This window comes from Trachemys scripta, chromosome 6 (genome assembly GCF_013100865.1).
Source record: "Trachemys scripta elegans isolate TJP31775 chromosome 6, CAS_Tse_1.0, whole genome shotgun sequence".
Classification (NCBI taxonomy): domain Eukaryota; kingdom Metazoa; phylum Chordata; order Testudines; family Emydidae; genus Trachemys; species Trachemys scripta.
In genome coordinates, this window is record NC_048303.1 from 99,447,591 (window position 1) to 99,467,525 (window position 19,935).

General features: G+C 39.0%; 1 protein-coding gene across 2 annotated transcripts in view; it reads left to right on the forward strand.

The window, feature by feature from the left end:
- Positions 1 to 19,935, forward strand: part of SLC24A2 (solute carrier family 24 member 2) — a 179,016-nt gene that overhangs the window by 134,320 nt on the left and 24,761 nt on the right. For both annotated transcript variants that reach the window (XM_034774524.1, XM_034774525.1), the window contains one exon: positions 15,137 to 15,271. In XM_034774524.1, coding sequence (XP_034630415.1) covers positions 15,137 to 15,271 — 135 coding nt within the window. The remainder of the gene's footprint in view (positions 1 to 15,136; positions 15,272 to 19,935) is intronic.

Below are 19,935 nucleotides of genomic sequence, written 5' to 3' on the forward strand. Positions count from 1 at the left end.
TAGAGGAGGCCCTAGGTGAGACACTTTTAACAAAAGAAAGAATGAAATGCCAAAAAGCAAGTTTATGAAAAACAAAATTATATTATTGGGTGCAACACTCTGCATAGTTATGTCTTACAAGGGACAGAAAATACAGTCAAAGTGCATTTACAAGGGGGAAGTCATCTGAGTTCATATATTTGTAGACAAGCCTGAAAATAACATAAGATGCACAGTAAGATACTGGAGGTGATTTCTGCTAACTGGAGAGGTTTCTGTTTATTTCACACAGCAAGTGGTGGAGAGATCACAAGAGAGCTGTACCCCATAGGTGTTTTATAAAGCACAAGATGCGGCCAAATGCATTTAATCCTCTCTGTTAATGGAGTTATCTGACCTCTGGAGATAGGAATGGAATAATGCGCTCACAAGACCACCTAAAGAGACCATGAAAAATATGTTGCTTTATTATCCTGGTTAATTAGGCTGTGAAAAATGAAACTTGAATGTTGTGTCAAAAGAAGAGGATGCTGGAAATTTGCACAGTAAATTACAGTTTCTGTAAACTGTGCCATCCAGATGGATTGTCCCCCTATACTACAGAATCATCATCAGCCAAGCAAAACATGCCCCCTAAGCGAAGTAGTTGGGTATCACTCCTTTTAAAAGGATCCTCAACAAATTACACATTAATTCATGGAGAACGTTCAGCTTTCATAAGGTAGCTAATATCACTATTGTCTATACTTGAAACACTACAGCGGCACAACTGCACTGCTCCAGCTGCACTGCTGGAGTGCTTCAGTGTAGACACTATCTATGCTGAGAGGAGGGGTTCTCCCCCTGGTGTAGGTAAGCCACCTCCCCAAGAGGTGGTAGCCTGGTCAACAGAAGAATTTTTCCGTTCACCTAGCACTGTCTACACCGGAGGATATGTCGGTTTAACTACGTCATTCAGTTGTGTGAATTTTTCACATTCTTGAGCTATGTAGCTATGGCAATGTAAGTTCCCAGTGTAGATCAGCCCTATTCAATGTCCACTTGGGACATGTTCTGAGAGTCTGAATTCATTGCTGAACCAAAATAAATGTTGAGGCTGGTTTTAACATTAAGCAAAAATGTGTATAAGAAAAGAAAAAAATCCAGCGAGTGATATTAATTCCATTCCAATAGGCTGATATAATCATTGGCGCATTGTTAGGTTTTATTATCCTACAATAGCACTGAATAACCTATTGCGGTGTAGATAAATAATAATTTTGTGGCACACATGAATATTCTAAATGATCCAGTTTACAATAACTTAGTAAGGAAATCGATCCTGCCTATAGTTAACTCCTGAGAAATTATTCAGGAAAAACAGTGAAGGAAGAGCAATTGTATTTCATAGAAAGGTTCAGATGTTGTAATTTTGCATTATAATGAAGTGGATTCTTAGCCAGTTCAAAAATGGGTCAAGCAGCCTCATCATCCAAAACAGAAAATTTGGTGGTTTCATTTCAAATAACTGCAGGACAAGCAAATAAAATTATTGCAAGGTTACAATACTGAGCAAAGCTTGGTTTGTTTTTTGTTTTATTTTCCTAAACACTTAAAACTTTCAGTGAGGCAATGCTTGAAATTTTCATGTCAGATCCTGCAGGCATTAGTATATGCTCAAAATGTACTGCACTGCAGTAGAGGTGAGATGCATTATTTATCCCAGTCAAGAGTAGAGAAGCTTACAACCTAAAGAATGCATGAGTAATTTTGTACCTTCAGCTCCATCAGTCTGGAAGAAAAGTTTTAGGGGTTCACTTGCATAGGCAGAGAGCAACTAGACAGTGACCTGGCCTCAGTTATTCATGTCTTTGTCACCACTCAGCTGGACTACAGCTGGAATTTGAAGCTAAGTAGATGAATTCAGAATGGAAATAAGGTGTAAAATTTTAACAGTAAGAGTAATTAACAATTGGAACAATTTACCAAGAATTGTGCTGGATTCTCCATCACTGACAATTTTTAAACCAAGACTGGATGTTTTTCTAAAAGATATATGCTTCATATAAGGTCAGACCAGATGATTACAATGATCCCTTCTGGCCTTGAAATTGATTAATCTATAAATACTAACAGTTACATTTTGAGGCAGTCTTTCCAGGCCCCATTTCCACAGTCTCTCTACTTTTCTTCTTTTCCAATGATTGCCACTTGAAACTGAAGGAACATAAATCCACACCGTGTAGAGGTCAAGCATAGGAGTTTATTACACACAGTGCTGGCGGAGTGTCACCTTGCTTATTAGGCTCAGAGACGCTGTCAATCAATTGATTACAATAGAATATATAGATTTTCCATGGGCAGGGGAAAGTGATGGGGTAGGCAGTTCCACACCCCAGGATAGGTTTTACAGCAAGACAAGATAGCACATTAGCCAATGGTTAACAGGTTACATAATGTCTCCGCCCATGATCTCAAGTTAGCAAGTTAACATTTGTGACAAAGTTCCTCCTCTATCTTGGTGGGTCCTGCGCTTATTGGTAGATTTTCTTGCCTCAGAGATTCACCATGTGGGTTGGGGAACAGCCCAGAGACCTTCCCCTCTGGAAGAACCCACAGTCCAGGTCAATTGGGAGGTTTGTGGGGAACCTGGGCCCGCTCTCTACTCCGGGTTCCAGCCCAGGGCCCTGTGGACTGCAGCTGTCTATAGTGCCTCCTGTAACAGCTGCATGACAGCTACAACTCCCTGGGCTACTTCCCCATGGCCTCCTCCAAACACCTTCCTTATTCTCACCACAGGACCTTCCTCCTGGTGTCTGATAACACTTGTGCTCCTCAGTCCTCCAGCAGCATACCCACACCCTCTCAGCTCCTTGCACCTCTTGCTCTCAGCTCCTTACACTTGCACCACAAACTGAAGTGAGCTCCTTTTAAAACCCAGGTGCCCTGTTTAGCCTGCCTTAATTGATTCTAGCAGCTTCTTCTTAATTGGCTCCAGGTGTCCTAATTAGCCTGCCTGCCTTAACTGGTTCTAGCAGGTTCCTGATTACTCTAGTGCAGCCCCTGCTCTGGTCACTCAGGGAACAGAAAACTACTCATCCAGTGACCAGTATATATCTACCAGACTCCTGTACCCCACTGGTCTGGGTCTGTCACACATTTAATTAATACTTTGATAAAATGTTATTAATATAAAATATATATGTTGAATTCTGATTTGGGGTCCATAGGAATGAAGCAACTCCTTTGATTGTCCAACAGGTACATTCCTAGGGTTTAAAACAAAGAAACAGTGAAAGTATATGACAATAAAGATTGTATCCTTTGTGTTTTAAGGCAGGCATTGGTCCCTGGGAAAGGGAGGTGGGAGGAGGCCATATCTTATACTGACATGTGCCAACCTTTCATAAACTCAAGGTTGGATATGTGGGAACAACATCTCCCTACAAACCCTTCAAAATTGTCACTGCTTAACTATCCATAAAAATATATTTGTATAAATATAAATTCCATATAAGCTGGAATTTTAAAAAATTGTTCTGTTTCTCTTTGATTGTCATAACATTAAAATACTTCTGTAAGAATCAGATAAACACTAAATCTCTTTTTTGCACATTGACCCTTGACAAAGGTACCCCTTCTTGTCTTTGGCTTGAACACTGTTAGAATATTTGTCTTAGCTGGGCCTGACTGTGGTACTACCCTAAAGCTAAAGAGTAGGAAGAAGGAAAGGAACAGGCCTTCCTGAAGTGCCCAGTCAATGCTGGGAAAGTAGCATAGACCAGACAGAAGCGGGAGAGACAGGCATTGAGTAGAGTGGAAGGAAAACTCAGTGAAGATAGGAGATGATGAAGAGGAAAGGCAGAAAAAAGGCTATGGGAAGGAAAAAGTGTGGGGGGGCAGGGTGAAAATTAAGGTACAATTTTAGATAAAAGGAGCAATTGCCCCCACAAAGAATCTGCCAGTCATCTGGTACAGCAACTGAGGGTGTCAGAGGCATTCTCCACCTTGAAGGATCAAGCCCCACATTTGCCTTCAGGGGAAAGCCGCTGTTCTGAAAACTGATGGCTGGGGAACAAGTGTGCTCAGGATGTAATTTTACTGCCAGAAGCTGGATCATGGAACGCTATCATAGCCTGTTTGCATTCTGAACCGGCAAAATCTGCAAGGGAAACTAATTGTCTTCTGTCTTGTGCCTACCATATCACATTTCTGTTATTCAGTTCCCATGTCAAGTATACACGGGGTCACATTTCTGGCAATTTTATCCTTCATTAGTCCAAATTGTGATAGCTCAATCTAAATCTTTAGATCAGAAACATAATATTATGAAGTTCTGTATTTGATGCACATTTGTCTGAAGTGAAATGCATCCACAATCTGAATACTGGAATTATTGTTTTCGATATACCAGCCCCAGAGGTGTGTATAGATAAACTCTTTCTTCTTGTTTACAAATACTTTTTTTTTAACTAAAATAATGAGCAAAGGCCTCCCAGCAAAGAAGAGAAGAGGGGCTTCTTAGGGTGATCTGAGGCTAAAGCTAGAGGAATAGGGAAATTTTATTTATTTATTTATTTATGTAATAACATTTTGAAATTATACTTTATTTTAAAAAGGTAACTCTGTCTGACATCCCTCTGTTTGTTCTTTCCCTTTCCTTCTCCCTAGTTTGTTCTTGTTGTTGTTGTTGTTTTGTTTTTTGTTTTGTTTTCGTACATTTTTTCCTGAGTCTAATTTCTCCTCCCTTCCCTCTTTTGTTTTTTTTAGTGTTGTACTCTCTGGCTGAAATTCACTCCTATACAAAGTGCAAGCACAAGGCCTATAAACCACTTGTAGAAGGCTGGATGAATTTCACCCTACTTCAGACCTTCTTTCTCTCTGTTCTCTTCCTCATTCATCTTTCTCTCTTCCCCATCCTCAGTATCTTGCTCCTTCCTTTCTTCCCAGGCCCATCTTCAAATTCTCATCTCCTGACCCCAGTTTTCTCCAGCAGAGGATCTAAGTTCTGCTGGACCTCTTGCCAGACCAGGGCTCCAATCCATGGAATAAGCCCAGATCTCTGCTTATTCTGCCACTGCTTGCAGGAGTCTTGAGAGGCCTTCCCTTGTAACCCTGTCCACCAATCCAAGCCAGTTATATTAATGTTTGGTCCAATCCAAGTCCCACTGAAGTCAAAAGGAGTGACTCTTATTGACTTTAGTGAGTGTTGGTTCAGCCCTCTTGAGAGGAAAAAAATACACTGGGATAATTTTTTTTCCAATCCAATCTGTAAAATGTTCCTTTTTTTGTCCTAGCCAACCTATGCTTTCTTCCCTCTTGCAGTGTATTCCATCTTACTTTGGATTTAGTCCTAGTTATTGTAGTTTTCCTTTTGACCTTTAACAGGTTTCCATGAAGGAGAAAATTCTATTATATAATACAGTATATTTATAGCTTAGTACTGAGCATGTCTGACAAAATGAAAAGAGGACTAGAAGGACAGTGATGATATCTCATTAAATATTTTATAGGTTGCCATATAGAGAAATGATCCTTCTGAAAGTTCTCCCTCCCCATCCCCCTTAACAAGTACTTGATTAAGCCGCTTCAGCTGTAATCATTCTAACCTGTGGCTTTCCTAAAAATAGCATCCAATTTCAAGTTAACACCTTCTCCTCCCGCCTCCCACACTTACACACACACACACACTTTCACCAGTTTCCATGGAAACCTAATTGGAAAACTTATATATGCCAACCATCTCAAAGATAACTTTTAATGAAAAGAAAAGGCACCTTGGATGCAATGAGAACACATCACTAAACCTTCATTGGTTTCAGTGTGATTACTAAACAGCTTACTTGAGCAACTGTGGTAAAGTGGATTTAGCTTTCTTTACCAAAGAGCAGCACATGGTTAGTGCATTTCAGGACAAAGCTCTTGTCTGAGGCATTTATTCTCTTCCAAGGAATGTGTGGCCCTTTTCATCAAATTAGCGTTATTTGAATCTAAATATAGGCGTGCTCTCAGTCACTGGATGTGTTTCCCAAAATATGTTAAATGCTTCAGTTTGGGAAAGAAAGGGGAAGAGATGACAAAAGCCTTTGTTGAAAGGTAATAATATATCCCAAAGTGCCTGATATTCTTTTGATCAGTAAGCATATATTTTCTGCTGCCTGAAAATCTTCTCCTTTGCCTTTTCATTGAGCCTGAAATAATTATACAGATCTCTCTTGTCAACTTGGCTTTTATGTAACTTCGAGATCGTTGCACTGCCATAAAATGGGATTGATCATTGTATTCCCATGGCTATTTACTGGTCTGTTCTACATTTTTTTCTACTGTACACCTTTTTCTCTTTTTTTTTTTTTTTTTTTTTGAAAAATAGGACAGTGGGAAAGAGGCTACAAGACGGGCTTACTCATCAGTTACATCTCCAGATCACTAGGATTGTTATTTCCATTTGCCGGCTTGATGAGCATAGCTTGTAATACAGCACTCTACGTGTCTCTTTCTGTACCCACCAGTGAACGCTGCAGCGTAACTTTGAGGGAAATAAATGGGTACAAGTTCAGGATTTTCTAGTTTCCCAGGATTCCAGCAGTAGACCTGGAAGGTATACAGATTGCAGTTATGGCATATGGATTAAAAATCATCCACATATTCCTTATCAGCATAAAATCCAGCCAAAGAAATCTAGCCTCCTCTTGGTGGTTCACAGTACATGGAGGATTTACATACACCCTTACCATTAATGTGAGTTACCTAAGTAAATGGGATGTATCCTAAGAAGAAATAGATGCAGGGTAGCATAACTTGAATTTTTGCCACATGATTCCACAAGGAGAGGTTGCTCTTGTCTTAGGTATTTATATGGCCACTGTTACTGTAGGAGCTCAGCACCTCATAAACTTTAATTTATTTAGCCTTACAACACCTCTGTTAAATAGGGAGAAGTATTATTATCCTCCCATTTTACAGATGGGGAATTGGGGGACAGAGGCTAAATAACCTGCCCAAGATCATCCAGAAAGTTTATGGTGGAGCAGACTTGAGACCCAGACTAGCATCCTAACCCACTTAGCTGTCCTCCCTCTCTGTCTCAGTGAGGACATAAAATAGCCTGAGATTTGCTTTTTTGTAGAACAAAAGTAGATCTTAACATTGAACAATAAGATATCAATTTGAGGCAGGTGACATTTTGAGATGTCATCCTATTTTTATCTTAATTCCCTCATTAAGAAAGATCATGTTGGTGGGTGGTGTCCACTGTCTAGAAACAAATAGCCATGACTGTCTTTTGTAATACTAAGAAGCAGAAAATGGATAGGAACGCTCTTACACGTGGTATGATATCTATCCTTCAACATGATCAAAGTGAATCATAAGTGGTCCCTGTCTGCCTGTTTACCATTTTCACTGGAAACCTGATGCTAATTCTGTGCTGATTATCTGTGTCAGGAATCAATATACAGGAGAAAAGCACAAACAGAAAAATATATAGTCCTTGTCTAATTTGGGACACTATAATGAGGCTCAAAACTTAATATTTTTAACTCATATGAGATCCCTGTTATAAGATGTAATCAATTTATTGTAAGCAGTTAATAAGTATTTACACACTTGGGAACACTGATACATTTTGGAGTGGGTTATTTTATTTGTTTTTCAGACTTTTTTACATCCAGAACAAAATGCAGTTTTCAGATGCAGTTCTAGATGAACAACTGTTTTTCCTGAGTAATATATTTTGAGCATAAGTATCTAAACAGACAATTCTTCTCTGCTGTTTGCTAGAAGCAGTGAATACACTATGATTTTGGCAGATGGGAATCGGTATAATCTGTTGGTTATAAATAAAAGAGTTACTGATGAAATGTCACCATCTGTTGGCATTGTTGAAATGCTCTGAGTCATACAGTCGTTACTTTTCACCGTAAAGTTTTCTCAGAAATGGCCTGATTATGAGTAAACTAATAGGAGATGGTGTCTAAGGAGTTACAGGGAAGTATCTAAAGAAGAAATTACAGAAGTTGGAGGAGAGTGTCATTTTAATTTATTGTAATGTGACAAATGCAAGAGCTGAAGTGCAGAAAAATCAGACTCTGACTTTATAGAGAGTATCTCAAAAGACAGTATTGAAAGTAAATTTGTTGTGGAAATTAAAATAGGAGACACATTCCAAAATTATTTTCCCAACCTTCATTTCTGTAAAATAAAAGCTTGATTTTTTTGTTGTTGCTGACCCACAATGTAACATGTAAAGGGGATATCTGTCTAGTGTAGTTCTTAGTACATTTGTATTGATTGATTGATTTATATGTATTGCGGTAGCACTTACAGCAGTGGTCCCCAAATTTTTTTCGTCGCACCCCGTCCTTACCCATAATGGAACCTGTCTGGGCCCTCTCCAGGAACTGTGATGGGGAGCCACAGCCGGGAGTGGGGCCAGAGCTGCTGTTGCGAGTCGGGGCCTCTGGTTAGGGACCCAAGCTGGGGTGGGAGTGGGGCTGGAGCAGAGCTGGGGGCAGAGTGGGGCTGGCCAGCACTCTCTCCCTGCCCCCTATGGGGGGTTGGGCAGGGCCCTGCCATGTCCCCCGAATGTTCCTCCACACCCCACAGTTTGGGGACTACTGACCTTGAGGCTCAGTCAGGGATCTAGGTCCATTGTATTAGGCACTGTTCATGCACACATAAAAAAAGATGCTTCCTGCTCCAAAAAACTTATTGTCTAAGTATAAGATGAGAGAAAACAGGTGAATATAACCCATGGGCAGAGAGGGGCAGGGAGCATAGCACAAGGGAATAGTGATACGATTAAGATTTGTGTAGCAAGTAAACCACACAAATTACCTTTTTGTGTAATATCTTTGGTACAGTTACTGTATTATGAACAACTGTAGAGAGTTCGCACATATCTTAATAAAAAAAACACTTGTTATACTATGACAGGTATTAAATAAGTTTAATGGGGAAGACTATAAAGAATATAATGATAAGTTATTCTCTTCACTGACAGTTCACTGAGGCAGTCAGTTTGAAAGGAACAGTATTCATATATTCTGATGGTTATCTAGAATACTAAAGAATTAGTTCTATTCATAACATGAATAACATATATAGTTATATTTTCCTTGGCATATTCTGATCCACATTTTCAAATGAGGCCTTTAAAATGCACCTGCAAAATTTGTGGGCACATCCATCTGCTTACACCAATGTATATTTGCATGGACAGATAGACATTTACACACGTACGGCCTGATTTTCAACCTAACTTTAACATGACCTCTGTGCGACTGCAGTTATTAGGAATCCAGGCAATGAAGATATCTAAGTACTTCACAACACTCACAAATGTATCCTTTTAGCATTCTTCCTTGGCAGTGCCCTTTGTGCTAGATTGGTATCTGCTTACATTTTTCTCAACCAGATCTCACCAGAGAATGAATCTTTTTGCCCTCTTGCTTTGTTTCTTTCTTGTCATTTCATGAGGGAAACATATCTAGTATTGTTAGACTGGCACATTGACTTCTGATCATACAGGCAGCCAAGGATCATCAAAATTAAATTTCATCGTTAATTATTAAAAACCAGGAATTTTAGTACGGACACGGAAATCCATTTACACTTGAAAATACTCCCCAAAAAATTTATCCCGCAGATGGGTTTAATTCAGAAATATTGCAAGCATCTCTGACTGGTCTAGCTTGAGTTATTTCACCCATAGAATCATTGAATAATAGAATCGTAGGACTGAAAGAGACCTCAGGAGGTCATCTAGCCAAGTCCTTGCACTAAAGGCAGGACTAAGTATTATCTAGATCATCCCTGACAGGTGTTTGTCTACGTTGCTCTTAAAAATCTACAATGACAGAGATTCCACAACCTCCCTAGGCAATTTATTCCAGTGCTTAACCACCCTGACAGTTAGAAATGTTTTCCTAATGTCCAACCTAAACTGCCCATGCTGCAATTTAAGCCCATTGCTTCTTGTCCTATCCTCAGAGACTAAAGATAAAAAAAATTCTCCCTTGTCCTTGTAACAATTTTTTATGTGCTTGAAAACTGTTATCATACCTCCCACCCCCCAGTCGTCTTTTCTCCAGATTAAACAAAACCAATTTTTTCAATCTTCCCTCATAGGTCATGTTTTCTAGACCTTTAATCATTTTTATTGTTCTTCTCTGGACTTTCTCCAATTTGTCCACATCTTTCCTGAAATGTGGCGCCCAGAACTGGACACGATACTTCAGTAGAGGCCTAATCAGCCCAGAGTAGAGCAGAAGAAATACTTCTTGTGTCTTGCTTCAGTGTAGAATGGTGTTTGCTTTTTTTGAAACAGTGTTACACTGTTGACTCATATTTAGCTTGTGAGCCACTCTGACTCCAAGATCCCTTTCCACAGTTCTCCTTCCTAGGCAGTCATTTTCCATTTTGTATGTGTGCAACTGATTGTTTCTTCCTAAGTGGAGTACTTTGCATTTGTCCTTATTGAATTTCATCCTATTTATTTCAGACCATTTCTCCAGTTTCTCTAGATCATTTTGAATTTTAATCCTATCCTCCAAAGCACTTGCAACCCCTCCCAGCTTGGTATCGACCACAAACTTTATAAGTGTGCTCTCTATGCCATTATCTGAATCATTGATGAAGGACTGGATCATTGATCAGATCTGGACTCAGAACTGATACCTGCGGGACCCCACTTGGTATGCCCTTCCAGCACGACTGTGAACCACTGGTAACTACTCTTCGGGAATGGTTTTCCAACCAGTTATGCACCCTACTTATAGTAGCTCCATCTAGGTTGTATTTCCCTAGTTTGTTCATGGATGAGTTGGCTCTGAGTGGAACAGTTATATTGTCTCAGAGTCAAGGTGATTTTTTTTTCCTTTTCTCCACTCCAACCTCTTGTGGATAACTCAGTATTGCTTTTCCCCATTAGTCAGAGTTTTCAAAGATTCTGAACATCTTCAGCTTCTGTTGATTTCAATGTGAGTTGTCGGAGCTCATTAACTTTGCAAATCAAGCCCTGATTCTGCATCCTTTATTCTTTCAAGTTAGAAATGAAGGATTAGACCTTAAAGACCAAATTGTGCCCATTATAATGTATGCACAGCTTCCATTGTTGCCACTGGAACTGGTATGCATATGACTAAGGGCAGTATTCAGACCTAGTATGGTAATAATTATTTGTGATGTGTATAATATCTTTCTGCTAAGTATTTTCACCAGAATAAGAGACCTGCAACCAATTGTAGTGTATGCTTCCCTTTTTCTTTACTACAGTGTCTGCAAAATCTCTGCTTAGAACCCAGAGTCATATGCAGAATTACAGAAGCTGCCACCTGTTCATAATTCCATAGCCATTCACAGTGCCATGTGGTTGCCTTGTGATTCTTTGTATTTTTTTATTACTGTGAGTTTTAAATTGTTTGCCACATAAACTGCAGACTTGTGCCTAAAACCTGGTGAAGAGAAACCAGTGTGTGCAGACAGTAAAAGCTTTTGTTTTTGAATTGAAGAGACTTTGATTTAGTTCAGATAACTCGCTCTTCATGTCACCAGCTCCAAATTTGTCACTATAATTAGTCTCCTTTCCATCCCTCTGTAGAATTATGTGGTGAGCTTCTGAGGTTTCATAGTTTGTGATATTTTCTATGTCCGTGTAAGACAACAATGGGTCTGATTCTGAACTCATCAGTACTTGGGTAAATCATGAGTAATTCCACTAAAAGCCAGTGGAGTTAGTCCTGATTTACACAGAAGAAAAATCAGAATAAAAAGGCATATGATCAGAATGGATAGTACTGCATGCATGAATTGTGTGTTTAACATCTGCATGTTCTACAAATGTGTTTGTGTGTCCATATACAAATCAATATATGTGCAGAGTTACCATGATTAAAGAAGATTATTAATCACTGCTAATCTCTAAATATGATAATTCAGAAAATACTTAGTCATTCAGTGCTGTTTTTTAAATATGTTTATGGAGGTTTATTCCTGCTGAGTCTGCTGCTTGAAATATACCCAGGCCACTCAGAAAGAGTTACCTAGGCAACCTTTCAGTTGCTTCTTTTGTGCTCCTATTTTACCTCAATAATCATTATTTCAAAGCTAGGTATCTAGTCTCGTCTGATTCCCCCTCCCCTAAAAGCTTCTACCAGAATCTGGAGACAGAGAGAACAGATTTGGTTCGAAGGAAGTAGTCTTGCACCTGCACAGGTTTTCTAAAGAGATCAAACTGCCATAGATTATGGAAATGAAGTGCTGAGCATCTGCCTGCGTTGGCAGTGTACAGAAAGATAAAAGGACACGCCAATCTCTTAAACTGTCCAGATGCTTAACGTTCTGTGGCGAGAGTGTGACAAATTGTACCCATATCTGTTTGTAAAACCTTGTCATAATAAATACCTGTGACTCTTCAGTTCACTGTCATTTTTTCATCACTCAGATTAGTTGGGAATTTCTAGAAGTATAGGGACTAACAAGATACGGTCTTCTCTTAATGTGTGTATAATTGGTAAGGCAGCTGCATCTATGAACACATCAAGAGGGGACTGTGGATATGGGCTTGATTGTATCTATGTAAATCTGGCAAAACTCTAGTGAAGTCATTGGAGTGATACAGATATAAAACTGGGAAAACTTAGATCAGAATCAGGCTTTGTGTCCCTTAGTGTTGATAGGAACATTTTAAATGATCACTTTATAGAGATGACAACCCTGAGTTACTTGTAGAGTAATCAAATGCAAGCTTTTCTAGTCCTTCCAAACATTTGGATAATTAGGAATGGATTTTGAAACAGAACTATTAGTAAGCCCCCAAAATTACAGAGCTATGCAATTAACTAACCAAATCAAGTAGATTCCGAAACCAGCCTCTTGCAGCACCATTAAAAACCTTAGCTAAGCATTGTTAAGACAAGGTCTTAACTCATAGAAACATGATGATAATGTTCCACAGCACTGGATAAACTTATTGGAAGAATAGTATGTAATTTTCAGAAAGGTCTGAGATCTCAATTCTAATCATTTTTAAAATAACTTTTAAAAGTAGGCACATCTGTGCATGCTCTGAGGAAAATCCAACTCATACCATGTATTGCTTTTTGGGCGTTCTCTTACTGAACTCAATGGGAGACTTTCCAATGAATTCAGGGGGGTTGGATCAGGCCCTTTGTGGGACAGAACCATTCAGGCTGAATTTTGTGTTGGTTTAGACAGCAGTGTAAGTTGGAACTGGTGTAATCCCATTAACATCACCTCTTTGAGTTACACCAAGGATGAATTTGGCCTCTTGGGCAAAAAGGCCAGAAAACAGGTATGAGTGTCAAAGTAGTCTAGGTCATGCCCATTAGTGGCATTCTATGGCAGTCCTAAAGGGTCTGACGTCACCTGCATGCTAAGGAGTGAAAGGAAGGTAGAGAAACAGGAAAAGTGATGTGACCAGCCATAAAGATCCCATGTCACAGGAGAAGTCCCTCCAAGCTTATCCTGTGGTAAAGCAAGGGACTGAAAAGCAATTAACAGTAGGGTGTAAAAACAAACAAAAAACACTTGTGTGTAGAGAGATTAAAATATTGGAGTGAAGATCCATCATGTGAGTGAGAGTTTTTCCCTAAAGTTTTGCTGCTTAGTTGCTAAAAAATTGATGTGCTACTGGAAGCTCAGAGGGCAAAACATTATGGATGGTCTTGATTCAGGCCTGGGTTACTCTAGTTTTGCCCAGTATAACCCAGGATGGAGGAAACAGTGGTGGAAGTCTGTCTGGAGATGTGTCAGAGGCACAAAGTGAACACAATCCCTGTAGCCTGGTCTTAGATTATGTATTAATTATATTGATTACTTAAGAATCCCCAGTTATCACTTTGAGGGTTGACAGGTTCTTGCCCCAAGATTAGGCCCAATATTATTAAAATTATTATATAGTTGGGAACCCTGATGTGCACAGCTGCAACACTGACCATAGGAACTCTTTTATGTTTATTAATACATTTGGCAGAGTTACAAACACCCCAACTCAGTAAGATAGATAGAGATACTACAGAATGTACATCTGCACATCCATATACTCACATCATCCCTTGTAGAACAACCTGAAATGTTAGCCATCATCTTCCTCATCACCATCACCTTCCCCATCATCACCAGTGGCCATCATTTTGACACCTCCCCAGGACTACATCTCTCTCTCCTACTGCCCCTAGGCTGGGTTGCCACTTTTATAATTTGTTATGCTGACACAGTTATGTTCAATGCATATTCAGTAGGGGATTTTTCCCTTCTTATTATTTGTATTTTCTCACCTCACTAATGTTGGAGTGTCTTTTTTCTATAGGTTAGTATTTCAATGATCTCAATTTAATATATACGTCAATTCGTTACCATGGCCCTTTTGTGGTTAGGTATCACATTTGTTATTTCTGTCCTACCTGATTATTTTGGTTCTTTCCAAGTTCTAAGTTGTGGTGTACCTGTTAAGCTTAAAAGGGTATGAAGTTAGGAAAGCCCCTATGCCTACCTGCTTTAACACATCCTTTATATTAAAGGTCGCAGTTATACATGGACCTTATGCTTTAGCTCCATTTATCTAGGTGAAAGGTCCCAGACATTTGTATGCTAACTTGCTGAAGCTAATATCTTACAGCACACGGGCCTGTAGGTTTCTTGCATTACTGCTGAATATAATGCAAAGCAGTAAATATAATGAAGGTGAGCTGGTCCGCTGGGCTACAGTAGCAGTGAATATAATAAAGCAAACTAGCCCACTGGGCTACATCCCCACGCTGCCAGGATGCCTGAAGCTGGTCAGGGCAATCCCAAAGAATGGCTAGCACTGGCAATGGAGGGGCCACTGATTCACTGCATCGCCAGGCAGCCTTTGCCAGCAGGATTCATGCGAAGCTCCAGCTGCAGTTTAGTGTTCCATCCCCCTGGCTGCTATTGCATAGACTCCTGGCAGTGTAAACATAATCTGCCCTTCTTCAGGAGTAGAACCCTTTGGGACACAGGCTGGTGCAGTTTGCACCTTCCTGCACCAACGCTGGCAATTCAAGCCCAATAGTTGTAATATAGCTGCAGCCAATGAGTCTTTCTTCGAGGCATGAAGTTCGCATGACTTTCTCCTAAGAGATCGCTGACTTTATTCACCCAACTTACCTTCTATTCACTTCCATTTTTATGACAGAATTCAGAAGACGATGATGAAGAGCAGCCTCTCAGCCTGGCCTGGCCTGACACCCTACGCAAACAGCTCATGTATCTTGCTGTTTTCCCCATTGTTTTTCCATTGTGGATTACCCTGCCAGATGTCCGAAAGCCTGTGAGTACCACACTGTTGTAATAAGTTGATGTGTTTTGCACGATGGAATGGTTTCATTGAACAGATTCAAACTTCTCTGTCTTCTTGGACATTTTTAACCCCCTTTGGCATAGTTTTAATATAGCTTAGGATCCCTCTATTTTAAGGCAAAGATGTGATAAAGAACTTTGTGTGATTTACAAAGCATAGTGGATTAATGTAAAAGTAGAGTTCGTGATTTTTCAGCAGTTTCACTCGTGGAGAAAATACAGCACCAGAATTCTGAAGCAAACATCAACCTTAAACCAAGTATTAATGATTATCTGGGAGGTATTGTTGTGAATGTGTTGCCAGTATCTGCATAAATATTTTATGGCACAAAGAAACTCTTTCTTGTGGGCCTTGGTAATTGCATTTTTTGATGTCCACTATGCATTACTTAAGCTGATAGGAAGTCTACCTTTCAGGAATGTGCAGACTGCTAACAGTTCCTGTATCCTAGTGTCTCCGAAACAGCAGTAAAGTCTGTGCTTTCTCACTTTACTAATTAAACGTTAGTTTAATCTAAACATCTAAATACTCACTTTAAGAATTAAACATTCAGATTTAGTCAAATAAAATGGTTATATATAATAATGTCACTTTGCACTTCTGAGGCACCTTTCAACTTAGGCTCAAAATGCTTTACAAAGAAAGGTCCAGGTTGCATCATAGCTTCCTCTGGCAACTCATCAGCATGGCCAAAGTGCTAACAGGGCTTCTCCTGAGAGCAAACAGTCCTGAAGACCCACATGGTTCTCTGATTCGATGCCACAAATATACTCTAGCCACCCCCAGTGGCGCTTCAGTCTTCAGAGTGGTTGTACTCAGAAATGAATGCAGCCTCAGTCAGTATTACTGATCTGAGCTGATTCCCTGTGAGTTAAAAGAAAGATGATACATATCCTCCTGACTTGGTCTCTGAGTCTCCCTCTTCTTCCCTCCCAGCCCACCTGCTTCTCAATCTCAGATCTTGGACTCTATCAAGAAACATGCACAGAAGTGAGGAATGTGGGACACAATACTAGGAAAACAGCTGACTCTCACTACCAAAAAAGAGGATTGTAATGTTAAGATGATACTGTGTGCCCACGAATGTCAGGGGAACAAGCAGACCCCAGGGCATGTCTACAAAACACCTTACAACTCACCTAGTGGTGGTAGCGAGGTTGATAGAAGAACCTAGCTGTGATTAGGCTGATATAACTATGGTGTTCAGGGGTATGAATTTTTCACACACCTGAGAAACATATCTAGGTTGATCTAAATATGAAGTGTATACCAGCAACACCCTTGCAAGGAATGGTATGTAATGGATTTAAAGGGATTACTTCATCCAGCATTGAAATGCAGCCCCCTCCTGGATTTAACGAGGCTCAGCAGTTTATGGCAAAGTGAAGAAAAGTACCATATAGAGAGACAAGGTGGATGAGGTAATATGTTTTACTGAACCTACTTCTGTTGTGAGAGAGACAAGCTTTCAAGCTTTACAAGCTACACAGAGCTCTTTCTTAGTTAATTGACACTTTAAGGGTTTTAGGAAGGCAGAATATAATTATCAGAGCCAATACACAGGGGTTAACATGTTTACTTTTACTAAAAATGCCATTGGACATCGCTTTACCACAATTGATCAGAACATTTGATTTACATCCCATCCCAGTAATGGCTCCTCACCACTGAACACCATGCTAAGGTATTGGTTCAGTATTGATTCAAAGGGAAGATTGCCACCTATTGGATCCCTAAAACCACTGCCTGCAGCACTTAGATTTTCCACACTAGTACTGACCTGGCCTGACTCTGCTTAGCTTATCTGACCCTACTTAGCTTGTGACATCTGACAGGGTCACTGCACAGCATGGGCTCACCACACGACACAGTATAGCGGAAGATTAAATACTTAAAGCCGAATTCAGTTCTGAGACCAGTGCAGACAAGTTGTACAGGCCTAACTGAAAGAGGGATCAGGCCTATACAAATCAATTTTTAAAAAACATTTTTTATTTTTAAGATGTTTTAACACAAGTACAATTAAATTTAAAATGGTCATTAATACCATCAGTGTGAAATCTAGACAGCTTCAAAAAACGAGTTAAAAGTAGTTTGTTATTACATCTGCCCCTGAGTCCCCCCAAGACAATTTACAACCCACATTTGCCTTTTATTTTATTTTACTTTGGTTTGTTTGTTTCAAACGTTTTATTATGGTAAGAAGAAAAATTACCAGATATCAATATCAAAAGAACAATATCAAAAGATTAATTACTCCTAAGGCATAAATTTCATCATCATTTGGCAGTTATGGCCCTGATTAAGAGAGAGAGAGTTAAGCACATGTCCTATGTTAAGTAAGAGTCATCCCATTGAAATAAAAAAAAAGTAAAAAATATTTTAAAATATATTGTTTTCTCTAGTCTTTTTCAGGAACAGTAATCTTAGTTGTTACTTGTTAAACATTTTCACGCACAGGTTTGATTCCTAAATATAACTGTCTCTTGAATGCAATTATATTCATCCTTACTCAGGCAAGCTTTCATTAAAAGTAAGTTTAGCCTGAGTAAAAACTGAAAAAGGTGGATTTAGGAGTTGGCCCAGTATTTATATTATTTACAATCTCTTGGTTATCACTTTAGGATGAGATCCAGCAGTCTTTCCACATGCAGACCATCCATTAATTTCATCCTGATCTTTGTGTTGGCAGTCACTGAAGGTTGGATATTAATAAAAATGACTGTAATAGTTTGTCATGTCCTAGCTCTCTCGTATTTACGTATCGAAACAGTAATAGCTGATAGACTCGTGAAAGCTAAAAGGTCAATAGCTGGATTAATACTTCAGTAAGTATTTTAATCTCTTCTTCTCAGTTCAAAAATAGATTTAAAACTGCAAAAAGAGGGGATGCACAAATGTATAAGTGTCTAAATCAGTGTTCTGAATTCTTCCTCCCATCACATTTCCCCTCCCATACACTGAAAAGCTTCAGTTCAGTGCAAAGAACACAAGCTAAAATTTGTCTTGCATCTGAAGAAGTGAGGTTCTTACCCACGAAAGCTTATGCTCCCAATACTTCTGTTAGTCTTAAAGGTGCCACAGGACCCTCTGAAGCTAAAATAAGACTGTCCATTTGTTCTTTGATAAAGATTTCTCAAAAGGCATAAATTTTCAGTCTTCCCTTCTAATTTTTGTGCTTTCATGGTTTTTTCTTTTAGATTTCAAACAACTATTTTAAAATGTGTTGTTTAATAACATATAACAGCATACAGTATGATATAGGTTTCAGTCTTGTATTGGTCTTTATTAATTGACTATTAATATGAATCAGGATGTATGAAGTTATACACAAAGGATTTCAAATTCTATTCTCAATTACACCTAGACATGGGAAGTAGTGTGGATTGTTTTGAATAAAAATCTCAAACTAACTGCAACACTACTTGTAATATTTTTTATTCATTTGCCTCAAACATTTATGTTGTGTGAGACCAGTTGTTAACAAAAATGTTTAATGAAAATCAAAAATCTCATTAATATTCAAGTGACTGTAAAAGTCATGTGAAGGTTTGCATCAGAAGTGCTCACACCAGATCTGGCCCATTGACAAAAAAGAATTTATCCCAATAGGACATACTATATCATAACATAGAGGATGAAGTATAAATGTATATACTGAAAGTCAATGGGTGGCAGAAACTAAAGAAGAATTTGATTCACAGAAAGGAATGGCTTGTCACATGGGAATAGGAGGAAACAGAGCCTAATATTGTATGCAGTTTGTAATCACATGTAATAATAACAGGATAGGTAACAGGATGTATCAGTGTGACAAGCTGTTTACTTTGAACATTACTGTGAAAGAATTAACCAGATGGTTGCAGAAATTCTCTGTGCCCAGCTGCCTAACTTGTCACAGATGCTTCATTAGCTTGTTTGTGTCTAAAATTCTCTGGCTTGCTCCTGCCTGTCACACACCCCCCATACCACCCAAAATAGTGGTTGATTATGATGGTTCAAAGTGCTTCAGAATTCAGATTTACATGTACAGTGTGAATCAAAGTTTTGAGCAAACCTACGGCAACATTCAAATAGATTTTGAAGGCAAACTAAACACTTTGGACACAATTTGCAAATGTGATAATTTTAATAGGAAATTCAAATTCCCTATTTGGAGGCTTGTGTTGGCAGTTAGGTACATAAAATGAGCACTTGTGTGCTAAGTGCAGATTTGAGAGTCCATATAGAGCTTTGTATGTCCTCTGTGGGTACCCACTTCTGAAAATTGTCCTCCCCATACCTTTCTTCTGAGGGTGTTTTTCCTTTTCTCCTTTACCTTCCTTTCTGAAGTATATTTTAGCTGAGCTGAAGGGGGAAGTATTAATAGTGTTTACCAGCACTAGAGCTAACTACAGTCAGTTCTATAAATCCTTATGGTTTAAAGAATGCCAAATTTAGCAAAACTCTCTAACGTGAAACATACAATTTTTAAGTCAGTGAGATCCCTGCTGTCCTTGTTTTTGTTTTTCCTGAATTTTATCCAATGTACAGATAATTACTTTTTTTTTTTTTTAGAACTGTAACTACAGTGGTCTATGTATTAGTTGAAAAGCAGCTCCATAATTAAATCAATAAATGACCCATTTTAATAA